The sequence below is a fragment of the Suricata suricatta genome, chromosome 6 (genome assembly GCF_006229205.1).
Source record: "Suricata suricatta isolate VVHF042 chromosome 6, meerkat_22Aug2017_6uvM2_HiC, whole genome shotgun sequence".
Lineage (NCBI taxonomy): Eukaryota > Metazoa > Chordata > Mammalia > Carnivora > Herpestidae > Suricata > Suricata suricatta.
Genome location: NC_043705.1, coordinates 89,424,233 through 89,444,705, shown reverse-complemented (window position 1 = coordinate 89,444,705; position 20,473 = coordinate 89,424,233). Strand labels below are relative to the sequence as shown.

The window sequence follows — 20,473 nt, the reverse complement described above, 5'->3', positions numbered from 1 at the left end:
TTTGAGCCCCGCGTTGGGCTTTGTGCTGACAGCTTAGAGCCTGGAGCCTGCTTCAGATTGTGTCTCCCTCTCTCTCTCTCTCTCTCTCTCTCTCTCTCTCTCTCTCTCTCTGCCCCTCCCCCACTCATGCTGGCCCCTTTTCTCTCTCTCTCTCCCCCCCCCTCTCTCTCTCAGAAAGTGAATAAACATAAAGAAAAAAGTAAAACAAGTGTCTGTGGGGTGCCTAGGTGGCTCAGTTGGTTGAGTGTCTGACTTTAATTTTGGCTCAGGTCATGAACCAGAGTTGTGAGATTGAGACCTGTGTCAGGCTCCACACTGTGGAGCCTGCTTAAGATTCTCTCCCTCTGCCCTACTCTGCCACTCTCCTGTTCATGCTCTCTCTCTCTCAAATAAAAAACAAATAAATAAAAATGAACAAATAAATGAAAAACCAGTCTCTGAAAATCTGGATTGATAAAACATATAAAGAAGGTTATTATTTATACTTACATAATATTTTTCATTTTGAAAAAATTTGTAGTAGGATATATTTTTTTAATTGTTTTAATGTTTTTTTTAAAATTTATTTTTGATACAGAGAGAGACAGAGCATGAGAGGGGGAGGGGCAGAGAGAGAAGGAGACACAGAACTGGAAGCAGGCTCCAAGCTCTGAGCTAGCTGTCAGCACAGAGCCTGACGCGGGGCTCGAACCCACGAACGTGAGATCAGACCTGAGCCGAATCGGAGGCTTAACCGACTGAGCCACAGGCGCCCCTCTAGTAGGATATTTTTTAAATAATGACTCCCATTGGGTAGGTAAATTATTACACTGCATTCATCGAAAATTATGCTTGCAGTGTTTCAGATTCACATCCATTACTCAAAATGCATATGTCCCATGCACAGTTGCAGCATAATCTATTAATAATGACCTCTGTAAGACTCTGAGAAATATAGTCAAATCTCCTTATTCAGAATTTATGATCTATAAAGTTGCTGTGAACACTGAATTAGCAAATATTAAACCATTGTTTCTAGGGTAGATATGGGTTAGGTTCCTGGTCGCAGCCCCTGTGACCCGCGTTCCTAGGTTGCAGCCCCTGGTCGCAACAGTTTCATCGACTGATGAACATATAACTGTGTTTTATATGGGTTCCTGTTTTAAAGCACCTTGTTTAATGAATATTGTTGATTCATTAACATTGTACTCATAGGCAACATCCATAGGGCTCATGACTGGATGAAGCTTATTTTACACATGTATATGCTCTCTGAGGCACATAACAGACTTTGTTTCACATAGGACCACTGTGCGACACTTCACTATTCTTGGGAGTATTTTAAATAGTAAAATCACCGACAGAAAGCACAAATTTGAGCACACAAATATTGGGCACCAAAAAGCCATGAAAGAATACTTACTGGTTTGCAGTATGAAAGATGAAGCAAGAAGACAGAGTGTTGCTTTGTTTTGCCTCAGCGAGGAGTGTTCAGATGTTTTTGCTGTTGTCCACTGACACATGAATGGAGTTACAAGTAAACTTTACCTAGTGGACAGATTTTCAGATTAGAGAATCTGCAAATGATGAAGATAGACTTTCATACATCTTGACTGAGTATGCTTTGAGGAGAAATTGCTTTTGTTTTATTTAAGCAATAAAAATATAATTACCATTATCATTCCTTTTTAGTAAGGACTCTACATTTTAATGTTTACTAATGTTATAATAAAATGTTAACTTGTTCTTGCCTGTTTCATGGTATCTTTTCTATGTAATGATTTCCTAATTCAGCAACCCATGTCTGTTGATAACTTCTGATGTGCCAGCACTGCTTTAGGCTCTGGAAATGCAACAGACAAAAAATAAATAAGTAACAGTTATGCAGTTGATATTCTGTTGGAATAGACAGGTAAGAAAATAAGATAAGTAAGTAAAATATATATTACACTAGAAAGTGATAAGTATAAAAATTAGAACAATGAAGCAGAGAAGGAGGTCATGAAATGTTGGCAAATTATGCTCCCGTTATCTCTTACCAAAACTTAGTGGCTTATCATATAACAATTTATTGTTATCTCTCAGTGTTCTCTGGTATTCATAAGTCTTAGCTGAATGATTCTCATCTAGGATCTTTTAGGCATTATAATCAGATGACAGCTGGCATTATAGTCACCTGAATGATTCTTTACTTACAAGTCTGGTATCTGGGCTGGAATGTTTGGTGAATAGTCTCTTGTTGGGCATTTTTCTCTCTGCTTTGCTAGTTTGGGCCTCTTAATAATGGTGTTCTCAGGATATGTGGTCTTTTTACATGGTGATTGGCTTCCCCAGTGTGAACATTCCCTGAGAGACTGGAAGAAGCGGCTGCTTCTTTCTCTTAAAGACTAATCCCAGTACTGGAATAATGTTACTTCCACCATTTTCTTTTGGTCAAAGCAGTCATAATCCAGCCTCCCTTAAAAGAATTGGAAGAATAGACTCCACTTTTTGATGGCTTGTGCATACATGGACAGAGGAATTGATGATGGCTGTCTGCAAGGTGTGCTACCTACAATAGGTATTGAAAGTTGACAGTGTGGCTATAGCAGGCCTTGCTGAGAAGGTGAATTCAAAGTGAGGCTGGTCAGCATGGTTGTATCTTTCTTTCTCCAGTCATATTAAGCTGTGTAAGTATAGGGAAAGACTAGTTAGGGAACTGGGTTTAAACAATCATGGTTTTGCAAGAGGAGTGTGTCAGAGCAAGAGAGGAATTGAAGTGGTATGCAAGGCAGAGATTATAATGATTGAGCATAGAACTAAAGCTAGATAAGCAGGGTAGAGAAGACATGAAGCTTGTAAGAGACTGAATAAATGGCAGATCCCAAAAAACCTGTAGAACTGATAAGAGGTTAGCAAAGTTGCAGGATACAAGATCAATAAACAAAAATCAACAGCATGTCTATATATTACCAGTTAATCAGAAATGAAGTTCAGGTAAAATAGAATCAAAAAGAATAAATTACATAGGCATAAGTTTAAAAAGAAGGTAAGGCTTATATACTGACCGCTGTAAACCATTGTTTAAGACATCTGTGGTCATGGATCAGAAGACTTGATATTGGTAAGATGGAAGTACTCCCCATACTGACGTAGAGATTCAGCACAATCTCTGTTAAAATCCCAGCTGACCTCAGCACGAGAATTGACACACACGCTGATCTTAAAATCATAAGGAAATCCAGGAGACCCAGAATATTCAAAATAAGCTTGAAAAAGAATGAAGTTTAAGGCCTTACATGTCCTGATTTCAAAATTCATTACAAAGCAAATGTAATCAAGACAGTGTGGCATTGGCATAAAGGTAGACATCAGAATAGTGAAATATAATTGAGAGTCCAGGTATAAATCCTTCAATGTATAATGAATTGCTTTTTGATAAGAGTGGCAAATTCAATTCAATGATAAAAGAATAGTTTTTTTGACAGATGGTGCTGGGACAATTGGATACCACATGCAAAGAATAAGACCAAAATCTCCCACCACACACAAAAATTAAGTAAAAATAAGTCATAGGCCCAAATACAAGAGTTAAAACTATGAAACTCAGAAGAAAATATAGAAGTAAATCTTCATGACTTTGGGCTGAGCAGTGGTTTATTAAATGTGACACCAAAAACTGAAGTGACAAAAGAAAAATTCAAAATTTTGACTACATCAGAATTAAAAATCTCAGACTATTTCAAAGGATACCATCAAAGTAAAAACACAACCCAGAGAATGGGAGGAAATATTTGCAAATTTTATATCTGATAAGGGACTTGCATCTACAATATATAAAGAACCCTTACAGGTCAGTAATAAAAAGGATAAATAGCACCATTTAAAAATGAGCAAAGGATTTAAATAGGCTTTTCACCAAAGAAGACATGCAAATGGCCAGTAAGCATATGTGAGGATGGTCAACATCATTATTCATCAGGGAAGGATGTGTGAAAATTACAGGATACCATTTGACACTCACTAGGATGGGTATGATCAAAAAGATAATAACAAGTGTTGATAAAGATTTGGACCTTCATATATTGCTGGTGATAATGCTGCTTTGAAAAGCAGTTTGCCAATTTCTCAAAATGTTAAAAATATATGTATCATATAACTCAGTAAGTCTACTTCTAGGCATCCCCAAGAGAAATTATCCACATAAAAGCTGTGCACAGATTTTCATAGCAGCATTATTTTTTAAGTATTTCAATTCTTGTTAAGTGATATACAGTGTAATGTTAGTTTCAAGTATACAATATAATGTTTCAACATTTCCATACAACACCCTGTGCTCATCACAAGTGTATTCCTTAATCCTATCACCTATTTCACCCACTCCCACCCACCTATCCTCTCGTAATCATCAGTTCTCTATAATTGAGTCTCTTTCTTGGTTTGCCTCTCTTTTTACCCCCGTTTGCTCATTTATTTCTTAAATTCCACATGAGCAAAATTGTGGTATTTGTCTGACTGACTTATTTTACTTAGCATAATACTCCATAGCTCCATTCATGTTACAGATGGCAAGATTTCATTTTTTTAAAAAAATTTAATGTTTATTTACTTTTGAGAGGAAGAGAAGGAGAGAGAGAGAGGTATGAGCAGGGGAGGGGCAAAGAGAGGGAGACACAGAATCTGAACAGGCTCCAGGCTCTAAGTTGTCAGCACAGAGCTCGATGCGGGGCTCAAACTCATGGACCTTGAGATCATAACCTGAACTGAAGTCAGACACCTAACTGACTGAGCCACCCAGGCATCCCAAGATTTCTTTTTTTTTTTTTATGGCAGAGTAATATTTCATTATATATATATATATATATATATACACACACACACACATATATATACACACATATATATGTATATACATATATCAAGATACTTGGGCTGTTTCTATAAATAAGCAGCATTATTTTTAAAGTTAAAAGGTAGAAACAGTCCAAATGCCCATCAGCTGATGTAGAGATGAATAAAATGTGATATGTCCAGCAGTGGAATTTTTTAAAAATATAGTTGATACACAGTGTGTATTAGTTTCATGTATACAACACAGTGATTCACCTTTTCCATACATCATGGTATCCTTAGCACAAGTGTAGTTACCGTCTGTCACCATACAGTGCTATCATAGTATCATTGACTATAATCCTTATGTGGTACCTTGTATTTCCATGACTTATTTATTTCATAATTGGAAGTTTGTATTTCCCCCCTCCCATTCATCCATTCTGCTTCAATGCCCCTCACTCTGGCATAATTGTTTGGCTATAAAAAATGAAGTACCACTGTAACTACAACGTGGATGATCTTTGAACACAGTATGCTAAGTGAAAAAGACAGTTACACAAGCCACATGTTATGTGATCTGTTGATATGAAATGTCTAGAATGGGGAAAATCTGAGGAGACATAAAGTAGATAAGTAGTTGCTTAGGGATGGGAGTGAGGTTGAGGAGTGTGGAACGGAATTTCTTTGGGGAGAGAGGAAATGTTCTGAAATTAGGTGGTGGTGGTGGTTGTACAACCCTGTGAATTTATTTAAGAACATTGACTTGAATAAGTGGGTGAATTGTATGGTATGTGAATTATATTTCAGCAAAGTTGGTAAAAGAAAGAAAGTAATAGGTTACTGGAGATTCCTAATGGAATGAAGGATTGTTGGTGTTGGAGGATTGATCTTTGTAAAGTTGAAGTCACTACTGATTGCAATAGAAATCTTGTTGGCAAGAGGGACAGCAAGCCAGGAATGAACACCTTCAAAGAGTAAGGGAAAATAACCTGGGGGAGAATAGATCATTGCAGCCAGAAAGGGTGTTTGGTAGTATAGTTTGATGACATAAGATGAGTGCTTTTTATGATGGAGGGAGTATGTTTTTGAAGTAGAAATCAGGAGCATCAAGGACACCTCCATGTTGTAGGCCTGAGATACAAGAAGTGTGGAAGAGAAATCACTTGAGAGGACCCACCATAGAAGTAGGGTCATCAGGGGATAGTGTTTGTTACTAAGACCTTTATGTTAATCATAAAACAATTTTGAGTACATAGGTAACTTTTCTTAGTACCTTCAGCTTCCTGATGGGCTTTTTGTTCTGTTGTTTTTTAAAAATTAATTATATGTATCTTGAGGCTTGAGTCTGGTTTATGAATTACTTTATCAAATTAGTGTTTTTGTGCTCCTATTGAATCTGCTTCACATTGTTAATGTCCAGGGCTGCATAATTGGGTCTATTCTGATTTATTCATTGTCATTTTATAATTCAGTAGGGGATGTGGATATTTGCCAGGTTATATTTCTAAGTTACAGGAAGTCTGTCACCTCAATAGGTTGATTTCCCTCTAGATGTTAGAGGGAGTTGATCAATTGTAGAGTAATGATGGCTAGTATTCATGGGACTATAAAAGAATGTGCTCTTTTTCTACATATGTTTATCCTTTCTAAATCTTCCAACAGGCAAAGACAGCCATAAGACTATTCAAGTCAGTACCCTGTGAAAAATACTTCAGTTTACTTGAGAAGGTGTCTCAGTGCAGAAACATAATTGATTTTGGTATTATGAAAAAGCCTGGTCAACTTTGAAGAATCAGCCCCTATAAGAGCACAAAATTTCTTTTTAGCAAGATAATTGGTCTAATTGGTTGTTAATTATTCATAAAGGTCTGAAAAACTTTGGAGAATCTGACACATAGATCAGTGAATCTAAGTTGTAAAATAATATGCTGTAAATAAAAATCATGCAATAAATACTTCCATTTCTGAATTACTCAATTTTGGCTGCCTCAAAATACGATTTGTGAAAACTGTAGGTTTCACAAGTGTGTGCCTCTGTTGTAGCTAGTTAAGCCCTTGCTTCCCCGGGAAGTTAATTTTGTTGTCAGACTACGTGATTTGAATAGTGACGATCTTGTTTTTTAAAAAGTTATGCACAAAATAAGTTTTATTACCATCTATTAGGTTCAACCAGGGACAATACTAAAAATAATCAGACTGGTATTCTCGTGACACTGACCATGTCTGGTCAGTGATCAGAAAAGATGCTGGTCATTGGATCATATTAGTGCTTACTTATATCCCTGGTTCTACACATTACTTTAGGCATTTTGTTAATCAGATTTAATTTTAGTTGTAAGTCTGCACAGTAGATATTATTTTCTCCATTTTTCAAGTGAAAACCATAATGTATAAAGGGGTAAGTAACTTATGCAAGATCATATAGCAAATTGTTCGAGCTGGGATTTTGAGCATAAGTTTATCTGTCTTTGAAGTCTGTAATTTTTCCTGTTATACCGCCTTGATAAACATAAAACCCACTCCACTCTCTGTCAAGGACTGAGTTCACAGTAGTTCATCATTTGTTTGGAAGAATGGATCATTTTGCCAATTTCAGAATTGCAAAATAAACATTGTTTCTATCAGTACTTCCTAAACATTTTTCTTTCCTGTTATGTTTTAGGACGTCTTGCATGGCTAGTATACTTAGTTGGGACAGTTGTTGGAGGAAGGTTAACCTATACCAGTACAGATGAACATGATGCGATGGATGGAGAATTATCCTGTCGGTAAGTGATGTCTGTGAAATTTACAGAAATTTACTAAGTAGTTAAGAAATTTAGTTATTATTGAACTGGGATTATGAGCTAAAATATTTTGTATTTGGCCATTGAGGAAGGTATTATTTTCTTTTTTACTGGTGAGAAAACTAATGAAGGTTAGAGGTTAAGTGATTTGTAGAAGTCAAATCTCTAATAAGTGTTATAATCAAATATACCTTAAACTTGTGTCTGAATAGTGTGATGAAGATTTAGGTTGCTTTTTATTTCTTAGAATATGACAAAGCATGCAAAATTGGTGTGCATTGGGTGGTGGCAAAATTGGGGTGACAAACATGTGGTCAAAAAGCAGTGGATAGCCAGTTACCCAAGACAAGCTCTGTTTATGATTGTTGACTAGATTTTTCACCTCATGACCATAGCCTTAATAAGAAGCAATGAATTGCTTGCCTTAACACTGGGGAAAATTCCTACATGTGAATAATACACGTGAGTTGGTTTTCTATATATTTTAATTTATTTTTTAATAACATTTTTCATTATAACAAAGTAGTATGTGTTTTTATTGGACACTTAAATATTTTAAATAAAAAGAAAAGTCATAGATTAATTTCGAGATAACTATTACTGTCATTTTGCTAAAGATCTTTGAATCTTTTTAATTAATGCTTGAGGGTATATGTACATTACATGTGTCTTTTTCAACGTTTTTAAACAAAAATTATACTAGAATACTGTTTTGTAAACTAAAATGGGGATAATAATACCTAATTCATTTTGGTCCATTATAAGGGGTAAATGAGTTAATACTTTTAAGATGCTTAGAACAATGCCTGGCAAATAAATACCAAGCAGTATATTACCAAATGCCATCCACACCACCCCCACCCCCTGCCCCACAAACGTTTTTGTTTTTTTTTTTTAAATCAAGCATAATATTGTGAATTTTACCTAGACATTAAATATTCTAAGCACTTCCATAATTTAAGCATACCCTGGGTTTTGGAATTTAGGTGGTTTCTCAATTTTTCTTAAATGTAAACTGCTTTGAGGTGAATATTCTTTTAGATCAAAATAATTTCATTAGAGTTAATTTCAATTCCTAAAGGCTGAATAGTTGGTTGAATGGTCTGCAGCATTTTAAAGAGTTTCAATACTTAGTTTATTCTCTGAACTCAAAGGCTGTGAGAGTTACCGTATTTTCTGCAGATGAACATTAGATAATAGAATTATCTTTGCCAAATAAAACAAATATCTTCTTTTAATTTTGTATTGCTTTGGTTACAAGTGATGTCCAACAATCTTTTCCATTCCTGTTTTTCCCAGTTGTATTTTCTCTGTGATCTATAAATATATATAGATTGTACCATTTAGCTGGTTTTCTTTTGTGATTATCTTTCCTAATTTATTTATAAGAACTCAGTATATATCAAAGATCTTAATATTTTGCGGTTTACTTTGAAAATGTTTTCTCCATGTTTTTAATTTGTTTTAGAAATTTCTTTCTTAGTGGATTTAAATATTTATATATTCATAGCTATGAAATTTGCCCTTCATATTTTCTCAGTTGTACATGCTTAGAAAGACTGCTTCATGCCTGGATAATAAAAATACTCACCTACATTTTCTCCTAGTTCTTTTATGGTTTCAGCTTTTTATATTTAATTTTTAATGTATTTGGCATTTGTCTTATATACTTTTTCCAGAGTTTACATAATGTTAACCAACTAATATGAACCTCACCCTTCACACATTTGAAATGCTGCTTATATCTTTACACGAAAATTTTAGGTCTTTTTCTAGGCCTTTCATTCTTTTCCACTGGTCTTGGAAGTCTGTTTTCCTCAGTGTAGAACAGGAATATAAGGCAAGTAATTCATTGCCTCTAATTAAAGCTATGGTCATGAGGTGAAAAATCTAGTCAACAGCCATAAACAAAGCTTGTACTGGGTAATTGACTATCCATTGCTTTTTGCCCCGATGTATGTCACCCCAGTTTTGCCACCACCCGCTGGCAGTCACCACCATCAGTGTACCAAAGTTCTTAAAATTATTATACCTGGTTGTGGCATTCTCCTTCATTACTAATCTTAAATATATTCCTAAGTGTTGAATAAATTTATTGCCATTTTGAATAGAAATTTTCTCTTCATTCCATATTTTTTTTCTTCCTTGAAACTAGTCCTTTGCAGTGAAACTGGAGTCCGAATGGAACACAAATATTTTTAGCTTTTCTAAGATTTATTATTTCTGATATCAAATAACTTTAAAGTATGAATGGGGGCATTCTTAAAATGCTTTGGTTAATTTTAAACAAAGTGAGTAATTTGCCTCTGTGTTACCTTTTAATACAACATTACATATTTAGTAAAGTGGTTATATAGTTAGTTTGATTTTTTTTTTAAGTTTTCATTGTCAAGTAGAGAAATACCCACTGGCATTATTTTCCTTAGATATATATAACAGGAAATAAACAAAAACAGGTATATATTTGCCAAGGAAATAAACAACAGCAAGTGTGTATTTACCAAGTAGAAAATTTTAATGTTTTCCTTAAGCAATAAACATATTTAACTTTAATATTTGATTTGTGTTTAGCCATTCCCTAGAAAACAAAGCATTAGGTGAAGATTATGGTCTAAGGCTTTATTGAGGAATGGGGAGAAGGGTGCATTTTCAAAGAAGGAAAAATGAAGGAAAAGGAAAATTGAGAGAACAGAAAGCAAATACAGTCAATGCTCCTTATCCACAGATTCCAGTTTTGCAAATTTGTGGACTTGCTAAAATTTGTAACCCAAAACCAGTACTCATGGTGCTACTGCAGTCATTTTTGGATATGTGCATGGCGGCAAAAAATTTGAGTTGCTTGATACCCATTTTCCCAGCTGAGGTTGAACAGATGCTCTGCCTTCTTATTTCATACTCTGATACTGTAAATAAGCGTCCTTTTCATTGTCTGTTTAGTGCCATATTTCTTACATTGTGCTTTTTGTTGGCGGTTTCACATGTCCAGTGGGGCCCAATTTAGTGCTGAAGTGCTGTTTGGGGTTCCTAAGCACAACAAAAGAGCTGTAGAGTACCTTACAGAAAAAATACGTGTTAGGTAGCCCTTATTCAGGTATAGGTTGTGCTTTGGGCCATGAGTCCAATGTTAATGATGAACAATATATATTAAATAAGACGTCTTTAAAGAGAAACACACATAAAACAAGGTTATTTGTTAGATTGGTCAGTGAAAATATTGTGACCAGTATTCCTCAAGATCCTAACCCTGTGTTTCCTCTGGGAGCACAGTGTTCAATATTGACTAACTCAATTTTCATAATGCCTTTATAGAACATAACTACCATGAATAATGAGGATCAAACGTATAAGATAGTACAAGACACACCTGGTTGCTTGCTCTTACAGGAGTTTTGCCCAGAGTTTGGACCAATACGTTTCAGAACAGTTCATGGTAGTGGCAGGATGGGCACTAAGGACAAGCCATTTTTCTGTCTGCTTGTTTCGGTGTCCTGTTTCTTACTAGTTAGAGTCTACTTCGGGGGTGTTCAACTTCTTCATACTTCATACTTGTGTTCCCTGGCCTCTCTGAGGTACCACTGGGGAAGCCGGGGCTTCTGAGTGGGGAGGTAGAGGCTGGAGCTCTGTTCCGCCCCTCCCTCCCCCTGGGTGAGGATTTACATCTGCGGGAACTATGTGAGTCTTACTAGAGCGACAAGGCAAGTGATTGAAGCCAAGGGTGGGGTGAGAGGTAGCAGTGAGGGTGGTGCGTATGTAGACAGGGCTAAGCAGATTCAAGGTGGGGCGTAGAAACACTGAAATATCTGTGTTGAAATAATGAGATTTTAAATTAAATAAGAATGCAGTTTTATGTGGAGCTTTAAAATATCAATTTCATATGAAGAAGTTCCAAATAACTGGAACTGTAATACTGTTGCCTTCTGTGTGTTGTTACATGATACCTTTTCAACTCCTGGGGGAACAGTACCAAATTAGAAGATCGTGAAGCTTCTGCCAAAATACCTATATGCAGTTTTATCAGGAAAAGGTTAATATTCATAAAAGCTCCCCATATTGTCATAATGATAATTAAAACATGTTGCTTTAACATATTTAAATATGCTACTTTAACTTGGCAAATAAATATATTTGTGTTCAGGCCGTGCAATTCTAATTAAATAAAGATGATTTTATAGTCATTTCCGTTCCATTCATCATTACCAGAATGTAAACCTCTTGAGTGATTACCCAGAGATCGCGTTTTATTCATCTTGTGTCTTTTCCGTCTGCTTGTGCTCATAGAGCGGCTGCTGCGTTCAGGCTTGTTCCCCTCAGTTACGCCCCCCTCCGTCTCTCCTTAGTCCTTGAACTGTTCTCCGAGTCTTCCCTCATCACTCATGAAACCTTTGGCAGCTAGCTCGGAGCTTTGTTCTCTCTCTCAAACTCCGCTATTGTATGGCTGACTTCGGCTTCTTTCCCATTAGATCATGGTACTCTTCTCTTCTCTATTCGTAAGTTTCCAGTGGCTTCCTGTCACACACGTGACAGATTCCCGAGTCCTTGCCAGGCCTCGGAGCCGCGTGTACCACTTCTCTGACTTCATTTCCTACTCTTTCTCATTCAGCCCAACTGGTGGGCCTTCTTGCTGTTCTTGGAGTGTTGCCAGTATGTTCTTCCTTTAGGGCCACTGCACCTCTCTGCTAGGAATGCTTTCTCCCAGCCGTGTGGATGGTACTCTTTCGCGTCAGGCAAGTAGGCTATAAGCCGCTGGCTCGTCCTCTGATTCCCCAGTCCACAAGAACACCCTACCCTAGTTTAGTTTCTTCATAGTCCTCTTACCCCATATGTTATTTGCTCATTCCACTAGCGCAAGGAAAGGAATAAGTTTTATCTGCTTTGTTCACTGCTATGTTTTTTACCTCAGCTTCCTGGCAGAACCTTAACCCTGAGGGAATTCAGAGTTTTCTCTAATTTGTTAAGTGATAATAAAAGAATTGGATTCCTCTGTATATAGGAACCATTTGTCAATCAGAATATCAGTTGTCACCTCAGCTGAGCCCTCAGCTTTGCTCAGTGATTCTGTGTTGTTGTAGTATTCTTGTCTTCTGACTTCCAAATACCTGTGGAACGGTTTCACGTCCATGTTCTGTTCCACATTTGTCTTCAATTCAGTGACTAAAATTAAACTTCTCTCTTCCATCCACTCTCAGCCCAGAGTCTCGTCACATGTCTCATCTGTCACCATCCGCTCAGTTGCCTAAGTCTGAATCCCGGAAGTTATCCTTAAGTTTTCCTTTTTCTCTCATGCCAGCATCCATGTAGTCTTCATTTTCAGACGCTGTCAGCACTACCTTCTAGTTATGCCAATTCAGTTGTTTCTATCCCCCCTCCTTTTCAGCTCCTATCATCTTTCACCTGGTTTCATGCTTCAGTTTTAAGTGGACACCGTGCTTCCTCTCTAGTTTTCTGAATCTGCAGTACAGATCTGATTAGATCGGTGCTTTGCTCAAACTCTGCAGTATTTTCCATTGCTATTGGGATTAAAATTAACATGAATCATCAGGTTCATAATCTGGCTCCTGCCTGTCTCATTAGCTTCATCTGACTGCTTTATAGCCATACCGAACTTTCCTCAGCTCTAAATGAACCAAGTCTATTCTCCCTCTCTAGATAGTTAAATGTTTTCTTCTTCCTGTCCACACACTCTTTCTTTGCCCTGTTCCATCTTACAATGTTATGAATCTTCTCCAGTTTCTTTGTATTGTTTATGATAGCTTGTCATTCTTTATTTTAATTGCTTCTTTTATGTCTCTCCCTGCATAGACTATAGGTTTCTGGAGGACTGGGAATATCTGTGTCTTGTTCACTATTACATTCTGAACTCCTAACACACCTGCCATATAGTGGGCCCTCAGATATTTGTTGACTGAATGAATACTTACTTATTTGGATATATAGGGGAATATAAACAACTGACTATCCAAAATTCATCTCTTTGAATTTGAAATGCTGTCCTTATACTTGGATCAAAATTATTTCATGATATACTCGCCTTCTTATTCCCCCCATGCCCTTTACCAAAAATAATTTAACATAAAGAAAACACTATGTATAGGACAATAAAGTGAAACTGAAAGTGAATATTGTATATACAATACAAGTTCTGTTCGTAAGCACTTTTAGAGGTGGCAGCAAATCTTTGAAGGGCACTGAGTCAGAGATTACTAGCTGTCCAGCACTTCTTCCCTTCTTCTTCAGTACCAGAATACCTGATTCTTATGGTGGGTATGTGGCGACCTGAATAAAGGCCAGATTTACTAGACTCTCTTGCAGCTAGGTATGGTTAAGTGATTGTGTTCTAGGCGGTCGGATGTAAGTGAATGTGGTGTGTGCCAGATATGTGAACGTAATGGATGGAGCTGAAGAAGCCATGTTAGGCCACAAAGTGATTGTGTGAAAGGAGGCAAGTGTAACAACAAATGAAAGGAACCTGAATCCCTGATGCACTGTGGAGCACTAATTAGTCCTGGAGGACTGCCTTGGATATTTGCTTGACAGAGAAATAAATACCCATGTTGTGTAAGCCATGGTTATTTGGACTTGAGGCTTTTGCACCTGAACTTCTTGTACAACTACCAAAACTTCTTTGACAAATGCATCCGCCTACCCTGCTGGGAACTCTTTCCTGCTTTCCTGCTGGGATGCCATTGCCTTTTAGGCAAATGCAAATCACCAGCTTAATATGAGTTGTAAAGGCATCCCAACAAACTGTCTTTTGGTTTCATGTCTTCCTAGGATTTTGGAATGTATGCTATAAAAAGGAAATAAAAGTAAACAAGAGAAAGTACATAGAATCAACAGAACTAGAGTAGGAAAAGGGAGGTCCCACTCAGTAAAGAATTCAAAAACAAAATATGCCTGTTTAAATCACTTGAAAAATCACCTGGATCTAGACCCAGTTTGCTGAATATTTCTGTTTATTTAAAAATTACCCCAACAATCTGTTAATTCAAAAATACCCAGACTAAAAGCTTTGTCATTCCTCTTAAAATTACAGAACAAATATATCTTCTTAGGAAAAAAACCCAACAACCTGGTTATAGTAATCTAATTGTTAAATGTGATCTTCAGTAAGTTTCCTTTCATAAATTTTAATGGTATTAAAAAATTTGCTAAGTGAAGGTTACTTTTAAATAATATTAAATATATGAAATAATAACTATAAAAATGTTTTTCAACATATTATTTCATAACACTTTGGCAATAGGTACTTTTTAATTTAATTTTTTAAGTTTATTTTGGAGGGGGAGGGGGTGAGAGTAAGAGGGAGAGAATCCCAAGCAGGCCCCACCCTGGCAACCTGGAGCCTGACATGGGGGTTGAACCCACTAACCAGGAGATCGAAGTCAGATGCTTAAACAACTGAGCCACCCAGGTGCCCCAGTACCAACTTTATAAAAGAAGTTCATATACTATAACTTAGATACTTTGTAGAGTTCTTTGGAAGTAGGAAAGAGGACAGTAGTTATATTTCCCTGAAGTATGAATTTATATTCAAAATGAGATTAAGTTTTTACATAGTCTTATTATACATCTATTAAAAATAATGTTTTGGAAATGCATTAAATAACATGAAAAAAATAATTGGCCAAGATATATCTAGTTAGATGCTAGGATATAATAAAAGGTCCAATAAAGACCATGCATACATGGTCCTAGTCTATATGATAAGGATATAACTGAAATGGTGAGCAAAAGATAGACTCTGTAAGACAGAAATGGTGTTGAAGCCCCTGGGTAGCCATCTGGGAAAAAATAATGTTGATCCATATCTCATAAGATGTGTTCAAGATAAGTGTAAATGTATCATAGAGGTAAATGTTGGAAAAAAACCATAAAAATACCTCACATTCAGAAAGAAGACCTTGTCATTATGTAAAATCCTAAGGAAAAAGCTGATAAAAATTTTACGTAACAAAAAATTAACAAATACTTCTTCATGGCATTTATCACAATACACAGGTGAAGGACTCAGTTTTCTAATGTATGTATGTATGAATGTATATATAAAGAATTTGTAGAAATCAGCAAAAAATGAGGCCAATAGAAAGAATTGGTGAAGGATATGAAGAAACAGGGTCACAGAACAGGACATATAAATGACTTAAAAACATGGAAAAATTTTAACCTCATATACATGAGAGAAATACAGTATACAACTGTGCTGAGAGGTCATTTTTCAGATTTTAATAAATTTTAAAGTTTCATATCATTCAAATTATCTTCTGTGAGTGTAAATAGACACTCTCATAGGCCAATGATAGATAAATAGTTTCAGTCTTTGTAGAGAGCAATATGGTAATAACCATCAACATTATAAAAGTTTATATTCTTTAGTCATTTTACTTTTAGAAGTGTATATTGTAGCTGTACATGTGTGAAATGATGTATACAGGTTGGCTAATTGCAGCATTTTTGCAACAGCGAAAATTCTTAACTTCAATGCCCATGCATAGGGGAATGTTGAAAATATTATGGTATATTTCTATAATGAGATGTTAAACAGCTGCAGGAGAGAATGAGGAAACTCTTGATGTCTGACATGGAAAGATCTGTAAGTTGTTGAATGGAACAAGCTAGGTTTGGAACCATAAGTATAGTAAGTTCCATATGTTTAAAGGCATTAGGAGGAGAATGTGTAGTCATATTTGCCTGTGTACACATTTAAAAATCCCTCCAGAAGGCCACGTAAACGATGAACAGCCTGTGTGTATGTGTTTCAGTGTGCATGCGTGGAAGGAAGCGTGTGCGGTAGGGCTAGGCATAGCTGCCTTTGTGCGGTTAGAAAAAGGAGACAAAGGTGCTGTTCCTCAACAACTTGCCCTCTGAGCTCTTAAAAAGATTATTAAAATAAACTGATTTTGTTAACACTAGGCATTTAGCAGCCATCCACTGGAAAGTTTTATTGAAAATAGATAATAGAAGGATCTCTCTTTTGCAAATTCTGGACTAAGCTTTTCATTATATTAAATTAAACTTTTTCTCTAGGAAATTTAACTTAACCTTTAGTTCATTTATGATAATCTGATAAAATAGTTGCATGCTTGTATTAAAAGAATTTATTTTAGGGGTGCCTGTGTGGCTCAGTCTTAAGCGTCCGACTGTTGATCTCAGTTCAGGTCTAGATCTCAGGGTGGTGAGTTCGAGCTCCACATTGGACTCTACCCTGGGCCAACTTAAAAAAATACTTGATTTTATTAAGATCATCCTGTAAGTTATTTTAGGTAAAACTTTTATTATTCATTGAGAAGTGATATAATCTGATTAGTGTACCTCTTAGTTCTTTTCATATTTTGAATCATGTGCTCCCAAATATATAATTATATAAAAACATAAGGCTTAATGAAAAGGTAAAATACAAAACTATACATTCAATAACATTTTTCCTTACTAAAATTTTATATAGATATTAATTTGTATCTACATATGCATATATATAACTATAGGTATTTACTTATATTTGTATATACATTATATGTTATATGCATTCTATATACATTTTTAGTAAAATAATAAATGTGTGTCTTTGTAGCTTTCAATGTATGTAGGTATGTGTCTTAGGAAAAAGACCAGAAGCAATTAGACTAAATTGTAATATATCATAGTAGTAGAATTTCACATGGTTTTAAAATATTTTCTTTATAAGCTTTTGTATTTTTTCACTTTTTATAGTGATTATATATTGTATTACATTGACAATAAATGTTGTAATGTTGTTTCTCCAAGAATTTTTACTGAAGCTTTTTTTTCTCCTTCATGAAAAGAGTTTTTCAGCTTATATCTTTAATGGATACTGGATTACCTCAATGTTCTAATGAGAAAATAGAGCTTGCAATTCTGTGGTTCTTGGATCAGTTTCGTAAAACATATGTTGGCGATCAACTTCAAAGAACCTCAAAGGTAGGTTTTTGCTAGAGATTTTTGTTTTAATTGTTACTGAAAATGAAGAAAGATGTTCACATGTAATAGCTTTAAGCTTAGTGATAAATTTGGACAGTTTCTACCTAAGAAATTTAATGGATCCACTGAAATTGATGATTAATTGGTACTGAAAGCACTGTGAGATTAATTTGCTTGTTTTATGCCTAGGTTTACCATTTTCTTTGAAGATTGGCAGAGTTCATGAATATTTTTTATGTGGCTAGTCATTAAAATAGTTGATTATTTTAAACACTTTAATAGATTTTTGCCTTATTATATTTATTTCAAGGTTTAAAACAAAAGATTTATTCTTTTTGTAGTTCTGGAATTTTTTGGACACTTACTTAGTTATGTGGTTTCCAGTATATTTTTTGCTCATTGCTCGGCATTTTTACATGATAAGTGATGAAGGCCAGGAAAGCTAGACATGTGTTTGAGAGTTAAATCACCTTAATGTAGAGGATACTCATAGTATGGAAATTGAAAGTTTAGCTTCAGCAAATTTAGATGAATTGATCCTAAGGCATAATGAGGGATTATTGAGGGCATTTACGTGAACCCTAACCAGACATTTAGTAGTACTTGTGACACTGAGTAATATCTATGACATTTTCTTCTTTGTCTATAATAGTAGCTCTTTCCAAACCTTCTCTGCAAGAGAAGTCTTAAGGATAGTCTTATCTCCTTTGGATTTATAGTTTCTATTAGTAATGTTGAAGGATTTCTTACTTGAAATATTTAGAGCAAGCTTTTTATATAGAACTAAGCTTTTTTTCCCCTGGGAAATTTAGCTTAACCTTCAGTACATTTATGGTTTTCTGTTCATAATAGTTGTATAACGGGAAAATTTTTGTTCAATTTTGTTAATATCATCCTTTAGTTTATTTCAGGTTTATTTAATTTGCTTTTTAGGAAAGGGATGCAGGTTGATGCTTCCTTTGTCAAATATATTGTAATATTTTATTGCCAGTTAGGATTAATTTCAATAAAAATTTCTTAGAATTTAGCTGTTATTGAATGAGATCATTAGGGAGAAAAAGGAGTAACTAGACGTAAATGTTTTAGTTTTATAGTAAAACAAATTAGGATCAGACAAATATTACATGATATGAAATTGATACAGGGTGCCTCTTTTAAAATCCCAGATGTGTTACTTGAAGGTTGAGAACAAATTGAATTATGATAAATTGTCTTATTTTAAACGTACCCAGAGAATTTGCTATTTGCTTTCACAAAAGTAAATACGAATACTCTTCAAACATTGCTAATCCAATATTTGTTTGGTCTGGATCTTAAATCAGAATAGTATAATATTAAGTAGAAAAGCCTTCAAATTGTGTTCAAAGTACTTGGAAAGATATGTAAAATGAGATTAGTTGTTTAGAGAAAATTTAGGAATTTCCCCCCCCAAATTTATATTTCTTGTATTAAAAATACATGTGCATATACGTATTTTACATATATGGGAGAATTCTAGATATCCACAAACAGGTCACAGAAAAAGACAGACATTTATATATCCTTTCATAGAAGGTAATTGTGAAAAAAAAGTGAATTATAGAAGGTCAGCTTTTCTTTTTTGAAAAAGCTTACATATTAGGAAAAACTAAACACATCATCAGATTGGTGTTGATTCTTTCATTGTAATTTAGCCTTTTTGGTGTATGCATCTTACCTTACCAAAAAGAGTTTAGTCCTACAGCAATGTTATTGTAAGGCATTCCTACTGCATAACCCTAAAAGGAAACCAGAGCTTTTTGCTTTCTTTTTCTCTGGCTTGTCTACTGATCTGCCTTAATAGGAACTTTGAGGAGGTTTCTGGAGAGTCCTTAATCTGTGACCTAACATTCCTCTAGGATCTCTTCACACTCCTCTTAGTCCTTACAGTAATCCTGCAGAGTTGGTATTATTTTGTTTTTTCAAAGTTGGTGTTATTGTTTGCATTTCACAAATGAAGCAGACCATCTAAGACATTTATAAGTTCTCTACATACTAGTTTTCTGGCAACCAACAAAGGAAGACTAGATGGAAAATATTTTTTTTGGTGAGTATTTGTCACATTCCAAATTGTGGCAGAAAAAGAGAAAGTGCTAAGTAATAGTTAGATTACACTAAAGTGATATTAGTGTGCACTTATTTTGTATTAGGAACCATCCCAGACCCTCTTCAGCATTAGCTCATTTAATTGGGTCATATGGAATGTGACTTACAAAGTTCTTCCCAATTTCTTTTCTTTGTATGTCACCAGTCTCATGCTTCAGTTTTCCGTACTTATACTACACACTTCATGTGCACTAAACTTTTTTCAGCTCCTTTAACAGTCTGTGTCCTTGGCTGATTCTAGGCCTTTGGAAAAAATGTTTCCTCTGCCTTAAATGTTATTTTTCAAAATCAAACTTTCACCTTCCTGCCTTAGTCTGCTGACTCCTACTTTATCTTTCACATCAGATACCCCATTCTTTTATGATGACCTTCTTAAATTCTGGGAGAATTCCTTTTCTGTGTTCTAAAGCCTCCTATCATCCCCCATTGTAGCATATTACACTGCATTATAACTATTTGTTAGCAACATATGTTGACTCTAATTTGGGTTAGGACTGTCTCCACCTTTTTTATTATTATCTCCAAGTGCATGGCATATTGCTTGTATGTTTTCTACTAGATAATGGTTGAATGTGTATATTTAGTAGAATTCCACAGGATTTGGGTCTACATCTCCCATGTAAGAAACTCTCATGTGATAATGGTTATGTTCTTGAGTTGGAAAATGATGCTGACTTTAGTGAAATTGTTCAGCAAGTTTAAATAGGTGTACTGTTAGCTGTCATGAATTTTTTGCATATGCATCAACTAGGTGCGAAGAGCCTTCAGTGATGCATAGAATAGAAGTATGTGCTATAAAAGAGAAAGAAGAGCCACCAATGATAGCTGCTGGCATT

General features: G+C 35.4%; 1 protein-coding gene across 2 annotated transcripts in view; it reads left to right on the top strand.

Annotated features, from left to right (window-relative positions):
• Nucleotides 1-20,473, top strand: part of RANBP17 (RAN binding protein 17) — a 302,368-nt gene that overhangs the window by 57,298 nt on the left and 224,597 nt on the right. For both annotated transcript variants that reach the window (XM_029942874.1, XM_029942873.1), the window contains exons 13-14: nt 7,454-7,559; nt 17,378-17,513. In XM_029942874.1, coding sequence (XP_029798734.1) covers nt 7,454-7,559; nt 17,378-17,513 — 242 coding nt within the window. The remainder of the gene's footprint in view (nt 1-7,453; nt 7,560-17,377; nt 17,514-20,473) is intronic.